The sequence below is a fragment of the Oryzias latipes genome, chromosome 6 (genome assembly GCF_002234675.1).
Source record: "Oryzias latipes chromosome 6, ASM223467v1".
NCBI classification, from domain to species: domain Eukaryota; kingdom Metazoa; phylum Chordata; class Actinopteri; order Beloniformes; family Adrianichthyidae; genus Oryzias; species Oryzias latipes.
The window spans coordinates 18,774,675-18,791,761 of NC_019864.2; the positions used below are offsets into that span (position 1 = coordinate 18,774,675).

The 17,087-nt window shown below is 40.2% G+C and overlaps 1 protein-coding gene across 1 annotated transcript in view; it reads right to left on the bottom strand.

The window, feature by feature from the left end:
• The window catches only part of LOC101161399 (multiple C2 and transmembrane domain-containing protein 2), a 30,041-nt gene extending 18,529 nt beyond the window's left edge, over positions 1-11,512 (bottom strand). The window contains exons 1-17 of the mRNA XM_023955834.1: positions 11,396-11,512; positions 9,911-10,867; positions 9,602-9,661; positions 9,412-9,523; positions 7,334-7,476; positions 7,172-7,248; positions 6,951-7,065; positions 6,841-6,864; positions 4,423-4,599; positions 3,674-3,801; positions 3,390-3,576; positions 3,180-3,273; positions 2,986-3,088; positions 2,792-2,894; positions 2,597-2,698; positions 2,431-2,505; positions 2,100-2,219 (exon numbers count right to left, since the gene is read on the bottom strand). Coding sequence (XP_023811602.1) covers positions 2,100-2,219; positions 2,431-2,505; positions 2,597-2,698; positions 2,792-2,894; positions 2,986-3,088; positions 3,180-3,273; positions 3,390-3,576; positions 3,674-3,801; positions 4,423-4,599; positions 6,841-6,864; positions 6,951-7,065; positions 7,172-7,248; positions 7,334-7,476; positions 9,412-9,523; positions 9,602-9,661; positions 9,911-10,855 — 2,565 coding nt within the window. The 5' untranslated portion in view covers positions 10,856-10,867; positions 11,396-11,512. The remainder of the gene's footprint in view (positions 1-2,099; positions 2,220-2,430; positions 2,506-2,596; positions 2,699-2,791; positions 2,895-2,985; positions 3,089-3,179; positions 3,274-3,389; positions 3,577-3,673; positions 3,802-4,422; positions 4,600-6,840; positions 6,865-6,950; positions 7,066-7,171; positions 7,249-7,333; positions 7,477-9,411; positions 9,524-9,601; positions 9,662-9,910; positions 10,868-11,395) is intronic.
• Between the last annotated feature and the right edge of the window lie 5,575 nt (positions 11,513-17,087).

Consider the following 17,087-nt stretch of genomic DNA (forward strand, 5'->3'; position numbering starts at 1 on the left):
ACAGCACCAAACTAACTTAATTGGAAATGATGACTTGGAGGAGGAGAGCAAGAGACTATACAGTGGAGGACCTCGGAGTGGGCGGGGGCACAAGTGTTGAAAGTGACACAGCACTATAGGCCTCTCATAATAAGCAGAAAACACCATGTTTGTGCAATATTTTGATTGTTTTGCGTGCTGTTTGCACAAAAAATCATTCACCAGGAAAATGTTTATTTCATCTCCTTTTTTTTAAATAGGTTTATGATAATTGCCAGACTCAAAGTGGCTAATTCATCATGTAAAAAATATAGGATATGTTCACACTGCCCCAAGCGTTCAAGCAACCACTTTTAATGAAAAGTCTGTAAGCGCACGTTTAGGCACGTTTTGACTTCTGAGTTCAATACGTTTGCAGTCACTCATCGCTACGCATCGTCAATTATCAGGCCCTACGTACAAAAAGCCATTGAACGTACGGTGAAAGTTAAACCAGGTCGAACTTTGACCAGTCAGGGACTGGCATTTGCTGGTGATGTATGGATGATGTCCCTTTTAACTCATGGAAGTCCCAACCATTTGAAAATTGATCATGGAGGAGAAATTTCTAATTGTGGCTGGAATTCTATGACATCAAGTCTTTCATATATCGGAATAGAGCGGCGAAAGAAAAAACCTGAAGCAAGATTCACATGATTTGCACCGCTTCAATATTTCGCACCAAGCCTCTTCTACTACTAACTGTTGGTGGCAAACATGCGCTAGCAAACAAGAGAAAAAGAAAAAGAATCCCCTCCCTCCTTGTCCATAGGGAACACCATAAACGTGATGTGTTATATGACTGATGTGAACGTGGCTTTAAATGTATCAGATTTTTGGTCCTAAAAAGGATAAGTGGTTGGTGGTTTTAGGATTCACCTCTCTTAAAACGTGACTTGTACGCTCCATTCCATAGAAAGCAGGGTAAAAATCCCAAGCTGTGCTGCTTTCATTGTAAACTGGTTTTGTGCAGGTGTAGTAGAAGTGAAAATGAAAGATTAGAGTGCATCATCTCACAGTATCATCGCCTGCAGAGGATCTAATTATAGGTGGAAGAAGAAGGCCCCCATCCTGCTGACCTGTCACCTGTCAGCCTGCCTTTCCTTCTGCTCTCCTGCCCGCACCCATGCCTGCCTCACTATCAGCCTCCACTCTCGCTGAACTGTCTGCCTTCTTGTGCTCCAACTTTCTTTCCCAGATAGCAGTCTGCCTCCCACTCTATCCTTATACAAATGCAGGCATTGTTCTCCGTCTTCCTGTCTAAGTGTGTGCCTGTCTGTCTGCATGCTGCGCTTTTCTAAAGGCTGTGATACACTGAGCCTGGCCATTGCCTGGGGGGATTTGCACCTCAGGATCAGTAAGAAGGGCTTATAGAATACACCAGGTATGAATTGCATGTCATCCTGAGACAGAACAGACAGAAGAAAAGGCGGTGAAAGGATAGTTATTCACACACCCTGTCTGTGACCGCTTCCTCACCCTGACACAGTGCTGGCAGCGCTTTCATGCCAAGTATACAGTCTTAATCATTACATTACATGCGGTGTGCTGTGAGAGATTCACTCGGTGCTTTAAGATTATTTTAGCTTAGGACCCTAAGATCACATACCATCATTAAAAGCGGCTAAACAGAGACATTTAAACAAGGTTCGAATCTCAGAGGCAGACAGTCACAGCTCCACCCAAGGAAGCTGAAACTCTGATCCTTCTTACACCATCCCCAGGGTTAGGAGGCTTTGCTAAGAAGTTAGCTGTACAAACGGCCAAACCCCACCCTTTCAAACACACTCTAATGTCATCAGAACTGAAGGAAAGCCAAGTGGGGTTTGATTCAAAGGATAAATCCCATCCATTGCATGCGCGTGGGATCAAAAACAAAAAAAAAAAAGTCATTGTTTTTCATGGGAAAAAGACCAGCAGAAAGAGAGAATGGCTAAACTGAAGACTTTCCTTAACATCCCATTCACACTAAATGAGTTTAAGCTAAATGAGAGAGTTAAAACTGGACTGCAGTGAAATGGGACAAAACCTGTTCGCCCCAAGGCTCAAAGAGAGTTCATTAATGTGAGGCAATGACTTACCAGAAAGGCTATTAGACTCCGTTGCGTGCTCTGCCACTGAAAACAGCTTTTAATGTACTGTAACGTGTAAAGGACTGCTGTGCTGATTTTTCGAACCCGATATATATTCCTGGCAAGAACCTAATGGAAAATAATTGGAACAAAATTCAGGTTAGTGTAATTTTATGCTGGACATAATGTTTAAGGCTTTGCACTGAGGCTGAATCAGCTTCACATTTTCCTTACTCACTACTCGTCAGATTACAGCCAATTAAAAGTAGTAGCGTGTAAATCTCTTCTTGCTTGTTTTCTGCTGAATAAGTGGAAAACTGACACGCTTTTGAGTCTTTACCTTTTTGTTGATCTTCAGATTTTCTTCAATTAATTTGGACTCCTTTGGTTGGAAGGTTCTGATCCCAGCTCTGACCTGATGAGTAATGAAAAATTCATACCAAAGTAGGCCTTTTTTTTTCTATACTCATTGTAAAAATGTGAGCCACATTCAGACTCATCCTTACTTTGTTGTAGATAACGTCCATCTGTAGTGTGATGGTCCCTTTGGCAGTTCTCTCCAGGTTTTCTTTCTTCAGGTACAAACACATCTGCTGGCCATTCTGGACCTGTAGCATTTAGAGAATCTTATATTCTTAAGCCTGACACATCGTTTATATCACCGCCATCAACTGAAAATTTGTTGTAAAACTTCGACTCACGCTCAGTAAAGGGATGGCCACTTTGCCCAAAAAGTTGGGGGATTTGTCTCCATTTTCATCAAGCACAGTCAACTCCACCACATCATTAATGTCCTTGATTGGGCTTTAATTAAGAGTCATACAAAATCTATTCAAAATACATCATTTGACATAAAAAGACCAAAAAAAAAGGCGTTGGAGGAGCTACTTCTTACAACGTAAAGGCTTGATTCCACTCTGGGTTACCGGTTTTGTAGCTTGTGGTGGTTTGAAGTTTGCAGTTTCCAAGCTCAACAACACACAGGGGGTTTGTTTTCCCTGTAAATCACACAGAAGCATTGCTGTTTTTTTTTTTTTTTTAAATAAGAGACTAAAGCAGGGATTGTTGCAAAACCGAATGACAGATTACCATTTATGTCTGTGGAGGGAAGCTCATTCGCTCTTATGATGTTGACCTGAAGGAAGCCGACCTCTCCAACACAATGGTGACAGTTTCTCAAACTCTGAAGTAATTAGGAACAATCAGAGAACAAACAAATTATTTTAGTTTATTTTCTCACCCCATTTGTTTAAAATAAAGGCAGAAATTATTTTAAAAAAAAAAATTACAAAAACATACAAATTTTTCAATGATTGCATCTTTCTCTTCTGGGTTCGCCAAAGTAGATGATTCCACGTCAGAGATGGAGACTCCCCAGCAGGGCAAGAGTATCACGAGGAAGACCAGCTTGCCTTTTCCTGGATTTAGCATGTGGGTGTAGAGCTGGCTCTCATTAAGGGCAAGCTTCGATAGGTCAATCTCAAAACTGAGAGATCAAAATAAAAAAAGACAATCACCACATTGAAAACAGAAATCTAACAAAAGAGAGGAGAGTCAAAAAATACTGAGCACAAAATACTCACATCCCCCATGATTCTTCCCCCTTCCTCCCCTTCTTTGAGAACACCTCCACCTGCAGTTCCTGGTTATCTTCAAATTTATTGAAGTCAAACTCTTCCCTCCACTGGGGATTCTCTTGAATGCAAAGGTTCTGAGGGCAGTAAGAACACAGTTTTAGCTCATCAAAAACAAACACTCACATGTTTAGATTTAGACGTGATGTCAAGTTTAACGCATTATCAGATTCAATAACTCCTGCGTGGATTTCTGTTCAGCAGCAGCAGGACAGGAGAGTGAGTGGTGTGCCGTGCACGTGCACGCGTCAGTGTGAGCTTGTGCTGTGTACACCTTAGCTGCCACTCTGGGATTGTAAACACTGACAGCTTCCAATTAGAATCAGCTTTGTTTAACAAACAAACAAGTAGAGAGGAAAGCAGAGTGCTTTACAAAGAAATGACATGACAACACAAGACAAGTGCAACGCACAATCATCAGGGGGGAGGCCAGCGAGTACAGGTAGATGAACAGGGCATGCTGGGTATGTAAATGAAGGCAATGAAGCCCAGCATCAGCAACACACTGAGACGTGAGTGGCAGGCTCGCCCAGCCTAATGAGCTGCCTCTGCCATGGCCCAGTGAGCCAAGGTGGAGGTGAGTCACTGACAGACACCTGCTGGGAAAGAAGAGCTGGAAACTGAAGCATTCCGAGCAGACAGAGAGAGAGAGAGAGAGAAGAGAGGCTTGGAAAGTCTTTTCAAAAAAATGGATCAACCTTGCTCTTGTACTTCTGATCCCCGAGGCGAAAGCGGACGTAAACGTCTCCATTGCTGGACGGTGGCAGGTCCTGGCCTTCCACCAGGGTGATGCGGAACACGCCGCTCCACATCTGGTTCTTCGCCTGATTCTTCGAAGCGTCGGCTGAGCGGTTGTTCTGCAAGGCCTGGTTCTGCTGCGGGACACAGATGCGCACAGACAGTTGCACCTTCTTTGCTTCGTGAAAGCCCTGACCTCCCTCAAATCCGCTCCTGCCTCAACCCCACGCCTCATCATGTTCACTTATTGCACAAAAGTAGGACAAAGGTCTAAACTGTACAGGGTTTCTGTGCTGGAGCAAATTAGCACATCTCTACTGACAAGCAAAGCCACACCATGGAGGCTCCAGGAAAGAGAGGGCCATCAGTGAGCAGCCAGATGTCCCTGGCTGTGACAGTCCCACTCATCACTGGCTCCCAGATTGAGTGTGGGGAGGCAGGACACTTGGCATACTGCGCCACAGACAGCAGGCAGCAGTGAGTAATGATGCAAACTGCACAGCTCTCTCATCAGCAAATTATGCATACATGCACAATGTATGGCCAGCTTCCGAGTTGACAGCGTTTTGGCTAATCTGACAGATTTGAATATAACCAATTTACTAACTTTTATTTTTTTTAGATATAAAACAAAGGCACGTGGTATCAGGAACTCTTTAGAATCAGTCCAACTAGCAATCCGCTTCCCCTGCATGGTGCCACAGAGGGAGTGGAAGAGAGGCCTTGATATGTTTCCATGCTTCAGCTTCCATGAGGCCTTGCAGCGATAGGCCAGGGCTGCAAAAACAAACAGCACAGAGGTTTTGTAGGGCCGACTGTAATTAAAGAGCAGGAGCGTAATCTTCTCCAGCCTCTTTGATTGCCCAACTCCTTCAGCTGCCCTGGCGACGCTGCTTCAAACGGCCCCCGCTGCAACTCCCCTGCTACTCCAGCCCCTCCTCATCACTACAGGGTCACAACCCACATTGCCACCCAATCCAGAGGGGATCAAAGCACATCTCAGGGACCTGAATTAACATGGAATACCACAGGCACAGCCCTATAAATATCAGGCCCTTCAAACGAAGAGGAACAGAGGGAGTAGAGGAGCGATATAAAACAGGCCTCAGCCAAGTCATCCCAAGTGTTTATCTTGGACACATTTCTAACTCAGCGGCCAATAAAACAATTCCACTTAACTGTAAGTGGCCCCTAAAGAGAATCTATTCCTGGTCCTAAAAGGGCTGTGCGATTGCTTCCATATGGTGGGACAGCATGGGGACAAGAATGATGAGCTCAGACCCAGGTCCATTTGGCTGGTACCTCAGCACTGTCCATCCACAGCTGTGATATTACATCCTAACATCTGGGTTATTGCCCACTATGCCCGGGAATTATCAGCCTTGCCGATCTTGGGCATTCCATATTGGCAAGATGCCTCAAACAGCCGAGCCCCCCTCCCCCCTCTTCCTCTTCCTCTTCATCCACACGCCCCCTCCTGTTTGAAACACTATCACACAGCAGAGTTTTACTGAGGCACTTGCCATTCCCTTTCCCTCTGGTGGTATCATGGAGGGAGAAAACAATGTTCGAATGGAGGGGGAGTAGAGCTGTAAAAGCTGGGTATTCCGCACTTCCAGGATAGGTGTTAAATGCAATAAGTTATTGTGCGTTTGTCAAAAAAGAAATGGGGGGGGGGGGGGGGGTTGTTAAATTGTTAAATTGGCACTGTGATTTCGGCAGCAGAAGATTGGGTATAGTCCCACCACACATTTCTGTCTCCCTTTGAGTATCTTTAACCATCTGTAGCGGATAACCTGCAACGCGTATGAAAATGGCATCCATTCCTTTGTCATCTAATTTTAAATTGAGATTGTGTACTGGACCATCAAGAGACTTAACAGTGGCAGATGTAGTGACAGCAAAGGTGCGAAGATAAACCCACTCGCCGCAATGCGAGTCCCAAAATGCAACCTTCCAATTTCACTCTGAATCTAATTATAGCTGCAGTATTGGAAACCACTTGAGGAGAAATAGAACTTTGTTTACTATAAAACCAAACACTGCCTCAAGATCCTCATCCAAAGGATCTTTTTCATAGGAAACATATTCCATCAATAGAATGTTTTTTTTGCTTGAAAAGAAATTGGGGAAAACACAACCAGAATGAGGTTAAATGTGAATCTACAGGATCATGTAGGCTATATTAACAACAATACAATTAAACAAAAGCCAGAGTGTATATTACTTTCACAAACCTTTATCATGCCATAGCACAGTAAGCTACTGCCCCCTAGTGCCACAGATCACACTTAAACACAACACAAAAAATGCAACACTGTAATAATAATAATAAATAATGTTTATAAAAATGTTTTTGTTTTTTCAAAAAATATTACCTTGTTCTTTTTTTGACGAAATCTCTATAAAAGAAAAAGAAAGAGCAAATTATTGCTTTTTTTATTTTCAGAGCAAAAAAGTACAAAGTAGAAGAGGCCTTTCTTCTTACAGGGCCTTTTTTGATGGTTGCATCTCTATGCATCAAACACACTTCAACACCAATAATTCCCATGTCATCCTCTTTGCTTTTTGAATCTTCCAGGGCGAGGTCCATTTCATAGGTTCTGCAGAGGAGAGTGGAGAAAAAAATTGAACATGATGATGACTGCCTCTTCGGTTCACTTGTTCTGTATTTTTATTAACAAAATAAAAATTAGTCTTAGCACTTACTTGTACAACTCCAGATTAGTCAGAGGAATACAGGTTGATCCCATGAACTCATCAGCGGTACGATTTTTATCGTAAACCTGCAAAAATAACACAAATGTCTCAAGATTTTTTGTTAAGTCAAAGGCTAAGGGCTAAAAGCCAAAACAACCTTCATGAACCTACTCGAAGCTCCACATTGTGCTCTCGGTCTCGAATAGCATGAGAGAAGGACTCGTTCCACCGAGGATTCAAGCTTTTATAGACAACTTTGCTTTTATAGAACTGTTTCCCTTCAAGTTTGAATTTCACATAAGGATCACTGGAGCCTGAAATAAAGGACAGGATAAAGAACATCCGTCAGCTGTTACTGAGTGAGAGAAGATGTTACATGTTACAGGGAAAAAATGCAAGACAACTAATCTTATTTTTTTCTGGATATGGAAATATTTGATTAAAAAAGACATAGCAGCTTCAAAATATCCTGTGGGAAAAAAGGAAATATGTACATAAATCCTCTGTAAGTTGATGGTGAGGGAGGTGTACCACACATGGCAAAGGGGAAAAATGTAGCTGTTTACTTTTTAAAAAGGTGAAACACTGGTAATGATGAGGCAAACCAGAAACCAAAAATCTAGATGCAACCAGTGTTAATCTCCCAAGCCTGTGAAGAAAGTCTGTCTGCAAGTGGGATGGGGGTGTGGGACTTCTTTGTTTCTGCAATTGCACGCAGATTGGCCAAAAAATGAGAGCCAGCCCCATGCCTTCATTTGTATAGGGGAATAAAGAGGTTGTTGAGAGAGCCTGCAGGGAGGCTTGAATCACATGATAAAGGCCCTGTGGGGATGGGCTGTCAGGCCTGTCAGCTCCCCACTCCAAATGAACATCTCGCAAAGGCGGGCAGGACCCACAGCAGCTCCACCCTGCCAGCCTGTGACAGGGAAACCTCCAGGCAACTTGACAGGAGGAGAATGTGGCAGCTAGCAAGGAGAAAAGCTCTGGCATGACTGAGAATGGTGACGCTGGAAATTAATGGGGGGGAGAACAAAAACTCAAAGAGTGGGGGGCTGGTGGTGATTGTCCTTTCTGAATATGTAATGAGGATGTATGCCACTGGTGGGCCTTTGGCACTGTGTTTATTGTTGGGCAAACAGGGGAGAGGCAAGGGGCATGTGTGAGCACTGCATCATCCCGGTGCCATCTTGTCAGGAGAAGTGAGGTCTCAAGCAGAAAGGTTCACCATGCTTGGAGGCTCTTCTTCCACCAAGCATGAATAAATAAATAAACAATAAATACATGAATAATACAAAATGACATGCATCTAAGAAGGTTCGTCAAGGTGATTACCAAACCTGCGGCAAAGAAGATGATCTGACACTGCTGAGTAACGAAAGGGCTTTATAGAACAAATCAAATACAACAGATGGGACTTTGAAATGCTTTCTTATCGGTTCTACACTTAAATGTATCCATCACTGTTTATAGTCCCATTTCGACGTCAAATTGCTACGAGTCAGGAAGACATGATATTTGTTGAGACCACACATGATCTCATATTGTTGTAATTCCATTTTTGGCCACTAGAGGCTACTGCTGTCCCAAAGTAAACATTACACTACATCCAGTGTCTGTGGGAGGGATCACAGGCTTCTCAGCCTTTTGGCTGCTCCCTTTAAGAGTGGTCACAGCAAATCATTCACCTTCATCTAACCGTCTAATTGACTGAGCAAAAAATCATATAACTATATAAACATGTTTTCAGGTTATTCTTTTGAAGTACAACCAAAAATTTGGAGTCTCTAGATGAGGATTTAAACTCAGACTTTTGGGGAATTTTTGGTGTGACCATTTGAAAAATTAAAAAAAACTTTAGATACTAAGAATGATTGAGACAAAAAGTCAAAAAAGGGGTTTTAAAAATTATCAACAGCTGTTTGAATGCAGACTTTCATGCATAATGAGGGCTTGTCGAGTAGCAAGTGTGTGCAGGATCTCTGTGTGCTTTTGGCCACACGAGTCTGACTGCATGTCTAACTGCATATTTTCCTTTTTGTTTCTTTTTGCTTTGCACTTCACCCTTAAGGGGAGATGGTATCCTTCCAAGATAATGCACACAATGGCCTGAACACACCCTATTCTCATCAGTAAAACAAAAGACTTCCAGTTTATCTTTTGTTGTGAAATTTTAGAATTTTAATCCTGGGATTTAAAACATGATTGGATTCGAAATATAGTGACCTTCGGTAAATTATTTGCTGACCTACCTGAGCGCTTGTCTCTGATAACCAGGTTTTTTCCCCACTTTAGGTTGATATTTAGGAGGTACCTCTGAAATGGGGCAGGCGACTGGATGTCAGGGCCAGTTGACACAAAGTCCTGTGAGGAGACATTACATAATTACATAGTTTCTTCATATTCCTCAGCAGAGGCAGCATTAGAACAGTGGGAACTTACAGAACTTTCTGAAGGATATAGAGAACTTTCATCAAAGTTATCTCCAGCTTCAGCAGCTGTCTGGATAAGAGAAGATTATAAAGAAACTTCAAAACATTATTATGTTAAATGATTTGATTCAAGCACTGTATCTACATCTTTTTCTCTATTCACCTTTAATATATTTTTGTGAAGATTTGTTAGTATTGATCATTATCCCAGCTTTGTGGTACATCGCAAAAGCATTGTACTTTTCTTTACTTCCTTTTTATTAAATTATCAATAAGGTTAGTTTAAAAAACACAAAAAATGATGTATTACTACACTGACCTCGTCTAGAGACTCATCAGGCTCCAATATGCTGTCTTCCATGGACGTCTGTGACATCAGCAAAGGGTTGCTTGTATCACCCATCAGTACCTCAATTTCTTTTGCCCACGATATGCTGGTTCTCTCCTCAGTGGGAGAAGTGCATGGAGAGTCCACGGAATTACCGTCGCCACTTCCCAGGGGAATCTGTAGAGCTAATCTCTCTGCAGAAGCGTTCTTTCTTTTTACTGGAGGAGTCAGTTGAAATGTGAACTTTTTTGGCTCAAAGAGTGGGGTGCTCTTATCTAGAAATGGAGTCATCTCTTTCCCCTGCGAACTGACTCTAGGCAAGGCTGATGCAACGTTGTCTGAAAGCTCTTTCTCTGTTTCACCGGACAGACTCAGTCCCTCTGAAAGGTCTGACTGTGCAAGAGTCCCAGAAGTATTCCTTGGTAAAAAACTGGAGTCAATAGGAATAGGTATGTTCCTCTTTTTGTTCACTTGTGTGTACAAGTTTTCTGGAATTGAAGCCATTTTGTTGTCTAAATCTGAATTTGTTGTGATTTTTGGTTCTTCGTAACTGAATACCTCCACTGGTGCACTCAGTCTTTTCAGAGCTGCAGCTGAAGGATTTGGATGAGTTCTAAATGTAATTTCTGGCACCGGTTCATTGATTTTGTCTGTGTTCAGAGGCCCATCAGTGTTTGACCAGCTCGCCACTGAATCGGTATCACTTTGACCAGAAGAGATACTAAAGGAGATTGCATCAGAGGCCTTGGATGTGAGAGAGCTTTCTGTAGCAAGGGCTAGACCTGGCACTAAAGTTAGGTCTGGTACAGACATACTTCGCCGATTAAGCATATTCCTTCCTTGCTTGGCAAGAGGTTTTTTGCGTGGCTTTTTTGTGTTGGGCAGTTTTGTTTTGAGACGCAACTTCTCAAAAAAAGTCAACTTGTTGCCCTCCATGTTGAGCAACACCTGATAAAAGACAAGAAAAACGAAAGTATTTTAAAAAAGTATTTTTAAAAGCTGTACATACTCTAATATGAAGAATGGTGATAGAAAATGGTCTGAAAGACAACTTAGAAAAATGTCACCCTACTTAATAGGAAAAAAAAACATTTACTTTTACAACATGAAAATGTTCAAGTATCCTATCACCTATGATCCGAGCAGTTTTGGGGGATTTATTATATATGTAAACTTATTTTACAGCCTAAAAAAGAGAAATTTACAGGGATCTTAAAAGTCCACTCTTGACCAAAAATAAAATCAGTTTGAAACACTAATTAAAATCTGTCTACAAATCTTTTTTATTTGTTTTGTGTGAAAACTAAACAGACCTGCTTGAGTGACTCAGAACAAAAGCCACAAACACTGGATCATAAACCTAAAAAACAAAGCTGGCTTCAACCAAATCTATGTTACAAGAGATAGCCTACTCAGTCTTAGCTTTAATGTCAAATCAAAAGTGTAATAATGTTCTAAAAAAGAAAAACAATTTACCTGTTCAGTTGACTTCAGGAGACACAGTCAGGCAGAACTATACAGTGATTCAGTTTCCGAAAGGTTAAGAGTAAAACTTTCCAGCTGACACCTTGGCCATCCTATGAAGCAAAAGAGGATGTGTCTTTGGTGGAGCAGCTGCACCAGGTGAAACTCAACATTCCAGTCACACAAGTCGGGTTTCAATGTCTATGAAAACGTCACTAATCACCAAAGACTCGTTCTCAAGTTTCTCATGACAAACCGAGCTACAAAACATTCCAGTAGTAAGATCAGAAAATATCTGACTTCAAATATTGAAAAAATATTTATAAACTAAACATGCAAAAAGGGATCTTAAACACTGAAACTGTTAAACTGTGAAATGTTTGTTCTCAATACAGCACCCGGTTTTATAAGTCTCTTTGTTGTTGATTTGGATATTAGACTGTTTATTTGCATTGGAGGAGCAATTTATCTGCTTTATGATTTGCATACATTCCTCTCATATTGGTTCCCTTGAGGTCCAAATTCCTGAAAATATAATGTCTTAATCTGCCTTAATTCTGCAACACAACTGTCCAAGACGGTCCCAAAGTACTTTTGGTGGATAAAAAATGTCAGAACAGATCTGGCCATCGGTTCACACATCCCCATACGTGTTTACAAAGGAACATGGTTAGTCTGGGCTTGTTGAAATCAAGCATTTGTATTTGCAAAAGTATAAACTACAAATTTCTGTCCACACTCAAGCAAATGCAACAGACCCGCGTTCTCCCTATCTGTGCCGAAAAACGGGGACTCGATGACAACAGATGTGTTTGTGTCTGGGCTCAGTCTTGATCAATATTTGCTGATGTCTTAAGGAGATCAAGCCCACATGAAAGAACCATAACTTGGCTTCAAGTTAAAAGGCGGATTTGGTTATCCGGCACAAGGCAAGCCCCTGTGGCAGGGGGCCTTCTGGCCTGGATCTCACACAACTCAAACAACCCAAAACCTTTCTTGATTACTCTACACATGAACACTGGACCTTGTCCAGCACACGGCACAGCTGGGCTCATGGTCTGAAAGCCAAGAGCATGCACCCAGAGACATGAAAGTCCACCAACTGAATGCAGCTGTGAAACAGCAAGGAGGCAGAGTACACAGCAAACCTCGATTTGTCCCAAATGTATTTTGTGTGTTAATGCAGCATGCAAAATTTAATTCATTTCGAGATGAGGAATTCTGAGAAAAACACAAAGGAAAATAAAAAAAAGAAAAGAATTTAACATTTCGGTAAATAATTAGTTTTGATTTGTATACACAAGAGTTTTTGTTTCATTTTTTGATGTCAAGTGATGCTGAGGAGATTATAAAACTTTTATCACTTGTAAATCCTTATGGACCTTAATTTTGCTGTCATCAGTGGATTCATCTTATTAAAACATTAGATGTCAATCATTGAAAAAGGACCATTTTCAAAGAAAGCATGCAGTATTAAGCTAGCTATAGGCCTGCTTTATTAAGGTGCTTATTGCACAGATCACAATTGGTCATAAAGGTATGGTCTTTACGTGAAAATTTCACAGATGTTTCACAAATGAACCACGTTAACCCTTGTGCTATCTTAGATGACCCCACCCTTGCATTGACGTGTTCTCCCTACCATGACAAAGGTGGATAAAGGTGGAAAGATTTCATGTAATCCATGGACACCAGTGAAGATCACAAATCATTGAAGAAAAAAGGTTCAGAGCACTGTCTAGTGGGTCTAGATGACCCAACTTCCAATGGTAAAGGGCCTAGGGTAGCACAAGGGTTAAAATCACATAAGAAGTACGAATAATCCACACAAAAACATGTAAATCAACGTAAAGCCAAAATTCATTAGTGATTTGTGCGCGATTTACATAATTTTAATGTGATATGTGCGCCATATATACGACATGAAAGTTATACATTGTTGGTACGTGAGTGAAAAGTCTGTTAGACTTATGTGGAATGGTTGGGAAAGCCACAAATTTCCATATGCATCTCGCAAAAATCCTGCACATAATAATTTACAAAATAATCTTATATACGTAAAATACTCATAAGCGGTGTAATTCTCAAAACCGAATTCACATAAAGACCGGTTAGCCGAGATCCTCAATAGACAACTGCGCACATCAATGATTGCAAGAAACATTATGTATATCACGCATGTATCACAAAAGACCAAAATTTCCTTTGTGGAAAAATGTGAGGGGTGGCTGTGTGACATGGAGAGACTAGGTCAAATGTACAGCAGCCTCTCTAGAGACGCCACTCATGCTAATAAATATTATGTAAACATGAATAAAACAATTTTATTTAGTGGTAGAATTGATTCTAAATATTTCTCTATTTGTTTATTTATTTACTTGTTTTGGAAAATCTGTTTTAAAGGGTTCAACTTTTATTAAATACTTTAGTATCCACAAGTGTTTTTTGGAATCTTCCATTAAGAGCCGCCTTAAAAGCTCGTAAGAAATGTTGTTGTTTTTTCTGTTTGGTCAAGGTGCAAATGCAAAAATGTTTTTAAAATAAAACACAGTGTCTGGTTGAACCTGTTTATCATCTGACTAGGTGAAAGGATTTGGCAACAATTTCACTTTCAAGCTCACAGTCTATTCGCAAATTAAAAAACACTTTTTTCGAGCTCAGACAAGTTGTTTTAAGCCCTTGTACTATCTTAGATGACCCCACTCTTACATTAAAGTGTTCTCCCTGCCATGACAAAGGTGGATAAAGGTGGAAAGATTTCATGTAACCCATGGACACCAGTGAAGATCACAAATCATTGGAGAAAAAAGGTTCAGTGCACTGTCTAGTGGGTCTAGATGACCCAACTCCCAATGTTAAAGTGCCTAGGATCGCACAAGGGTTACACACATAATATATTCTGCAATTGTAACTTACAAAACCTAACAGGACCTCCCCTCTGAGGAATGTTGTCCTTAATGTTGTACCTGCGCCTCTCATACTTGGACATGATTCATAGATATGAGACGGTGATATAGGTTGTTTTTTTTTTCATTGCGTAACTTAACACCATTGTTACTTTTTGTTTAGAAAGAAACAAACAATTGTCATGATATAAAATGAATATCAATAGAAATAGCAAAGTTAAGGTTTTAGAAGAACAGCCTACTGCTTTTATTTAAAATAGAGCTATTTCCCCTCTTTTATTAAATCACACACAGTCCACAAACTTATTTTGCACACGGCAAACGTCAAAAAACATTAAAAGACAAAACAATTATTATGTATAACCTTCAATACTGTAGTGTAATCAAAATATTTTGTTGTTGGTGTAAATTGTGTCTATTAAGGTCAATACTGCCATCTAGTGTCTGTCAAAAACCCTTGTAAGCACAACTAAAAAATATTATTCATGATAATAAATAATATTAATCTAATTATAACACATGTATGTATCTCCTTTCTTCAGCTTGCAACTTAATTTTGAAACATATTTCATCCCAGTTTTCATATGGTTGGATGCGAACATATGTAAATTTCCATGGAACAGCACCACAATGGTTTACTGTACTGTTAGTCAGTAGTTATACAAATCACATTAAAATACTTTTTGACCAGAGTTCTTAAAATAACAGCATCAGCCAAACTGCTCGTTATGTTTAGATTTCTTTCACAAATATTCAATATAGTGTCAACATTCTATCCATGTAGATTACAGATAGCCACAAGTGAAATAATATATGCTCTTTTGGGATAAAGGTCAGGTTAAAAGCAGGGAAACAGGAGAAAGCACAACAGTAATACAACAGTGGGATTATTCTACAGATGCATAACAAACATGCTCTCCATATTGTTTTATTTAGTTTTTTTTTTTCTTCTGGCATGTTGCTGTAAACTCCATCTTGATGCTGATCAAGGCAAGTTCCTCCTTTGGGTGGTACATTTCTTTTTATTGAAAATAACCTCTTTATTTGAGGTGTTCCTGATGACTACTTTAAAAATCCTAAAAGGCAGATTTTAATAAGGTTTTTTTTGTCTAGTCTTATGGTGCTGGGATCAAACTAAGATCGCCAAAGTAAGTAAGAAGCAGAAGAACTGTATTTATTTTTTATATTTAAAAATTTCAACTGTGTTTTTAAATCTCCTTTATCTTTTATTTACCAGATTCTTTCAACGTCTGGTACAGATTTGTGAAGCACAAGTGTAGAGAAGACTCTGCCTGCTGTGATAGTCATTATTGCTTTTCAGAGCAGACACTATTCCAGACTCCTTTAGATTCACTTTATTATCAGATTCCTTCAGATTCACCTTATTATACCTACAAAGAACCAGCAGAAAAGCAATAGCTCTCAAGGAAACCATATCAGTCAATGTGTCTGAAGTAAAGAAGGGTACATGTGAAAAACACTTCACACTAAAGTGTTTGGTGCTGCGGTTTAGTTTGCGACCACTCATGTTTGAGAGTAGCTGTGAAGTGTGCATAATTTTAAGAAAATAAAGGAAGCTCACCAAATTGTGAGGACAGAGTATGAGGTTACATTTACAACTGTTTTATTAAATATTACTTATTGATTTTCAAATCTGAATATATGCTTCTGTTTTTTACTTTTTTCAAAGCTATTGGTTAGGGTCTTCCTTTTTAACCTCAGATATAAGGAATTTTCATTAAAAACATATTTTCCAACCATAACTTCAAATAGCTTAGTAAAATTTGTTTAAAAGCCTTTATGTTTTCAAATAACTTCCGACAAGCACAAGAATAACTGGTTTTACAGGATATGTTTCTTGTAAACACCAACAACGGAAAGAACCCAACTGTGTGGCAACTTTTCATTGCACATTTTCATTGAGCTGCAGTGACTCCTGCTGGTGAGAGGGCGGTAATGCATCGATATCTGAGAATATTTTCACTAGTTATCAAATAAACACACCATGACTTGGCCATTGCAATATGCGCGGCTTCACATTTTAATAATGACAACATACCTCACCACCTTCAGTAGGGCTGAACAAGATCTCCTGTCATCAACTCCCATGAATTTTGATTTTTTCATTTATTTCCATAGGGTATTTATTTTTTTATTTAAGATTGTACATTTTAAATGGCGTATACTTGTATAGCGCTTTTCTACCTTTCTCAAAGAGCCATAGCACTTTACAGTCACAAACCCATTCACCATTCACACGCTGCCGAACACTGGTGTCAACCTTCCACCAGAGGCAAGGTGGGGTTTAGTGTCTTGCCCAAGGACACTTTCCACACATGGGTGGAACCTGCACTCTTCCAAACAGAGGTCGAACACCTTACGCCCTTTTTCTCCCTCACTATAAAAACAGTTCCCCTAGAAATAAGTAAAAAAAAAAAAAAAAACTGAACATATTCAATTAATCAAGCAAAAAAATTGCCAATGGGGAAAGAAAAATGGTCTTAGCAAGAATTCCTGGTCAAGAAGAATTCTAGTCACTAAGACATACTTTATTAATTATTTTGCTATTGAAAAACTTTCTTAATGAGAAACTTTTTTTTTCTTGCAAAAAAGAAAATAAGACATTTCTTGATAAAAAGGGTCTTTACTTTACAGTGGGCGGCCGTGGTGCAGTGGTAGGGCAGTCGACCCATGATCGTAAGGTTGCGGGTTTGATTCCCCCCTTGAACGCCAATGAGTCGAAGTGTCATTGGGCAAGACACTGAACCCCACCTTGCCTCTGGTGGTAGGTTGGCGCA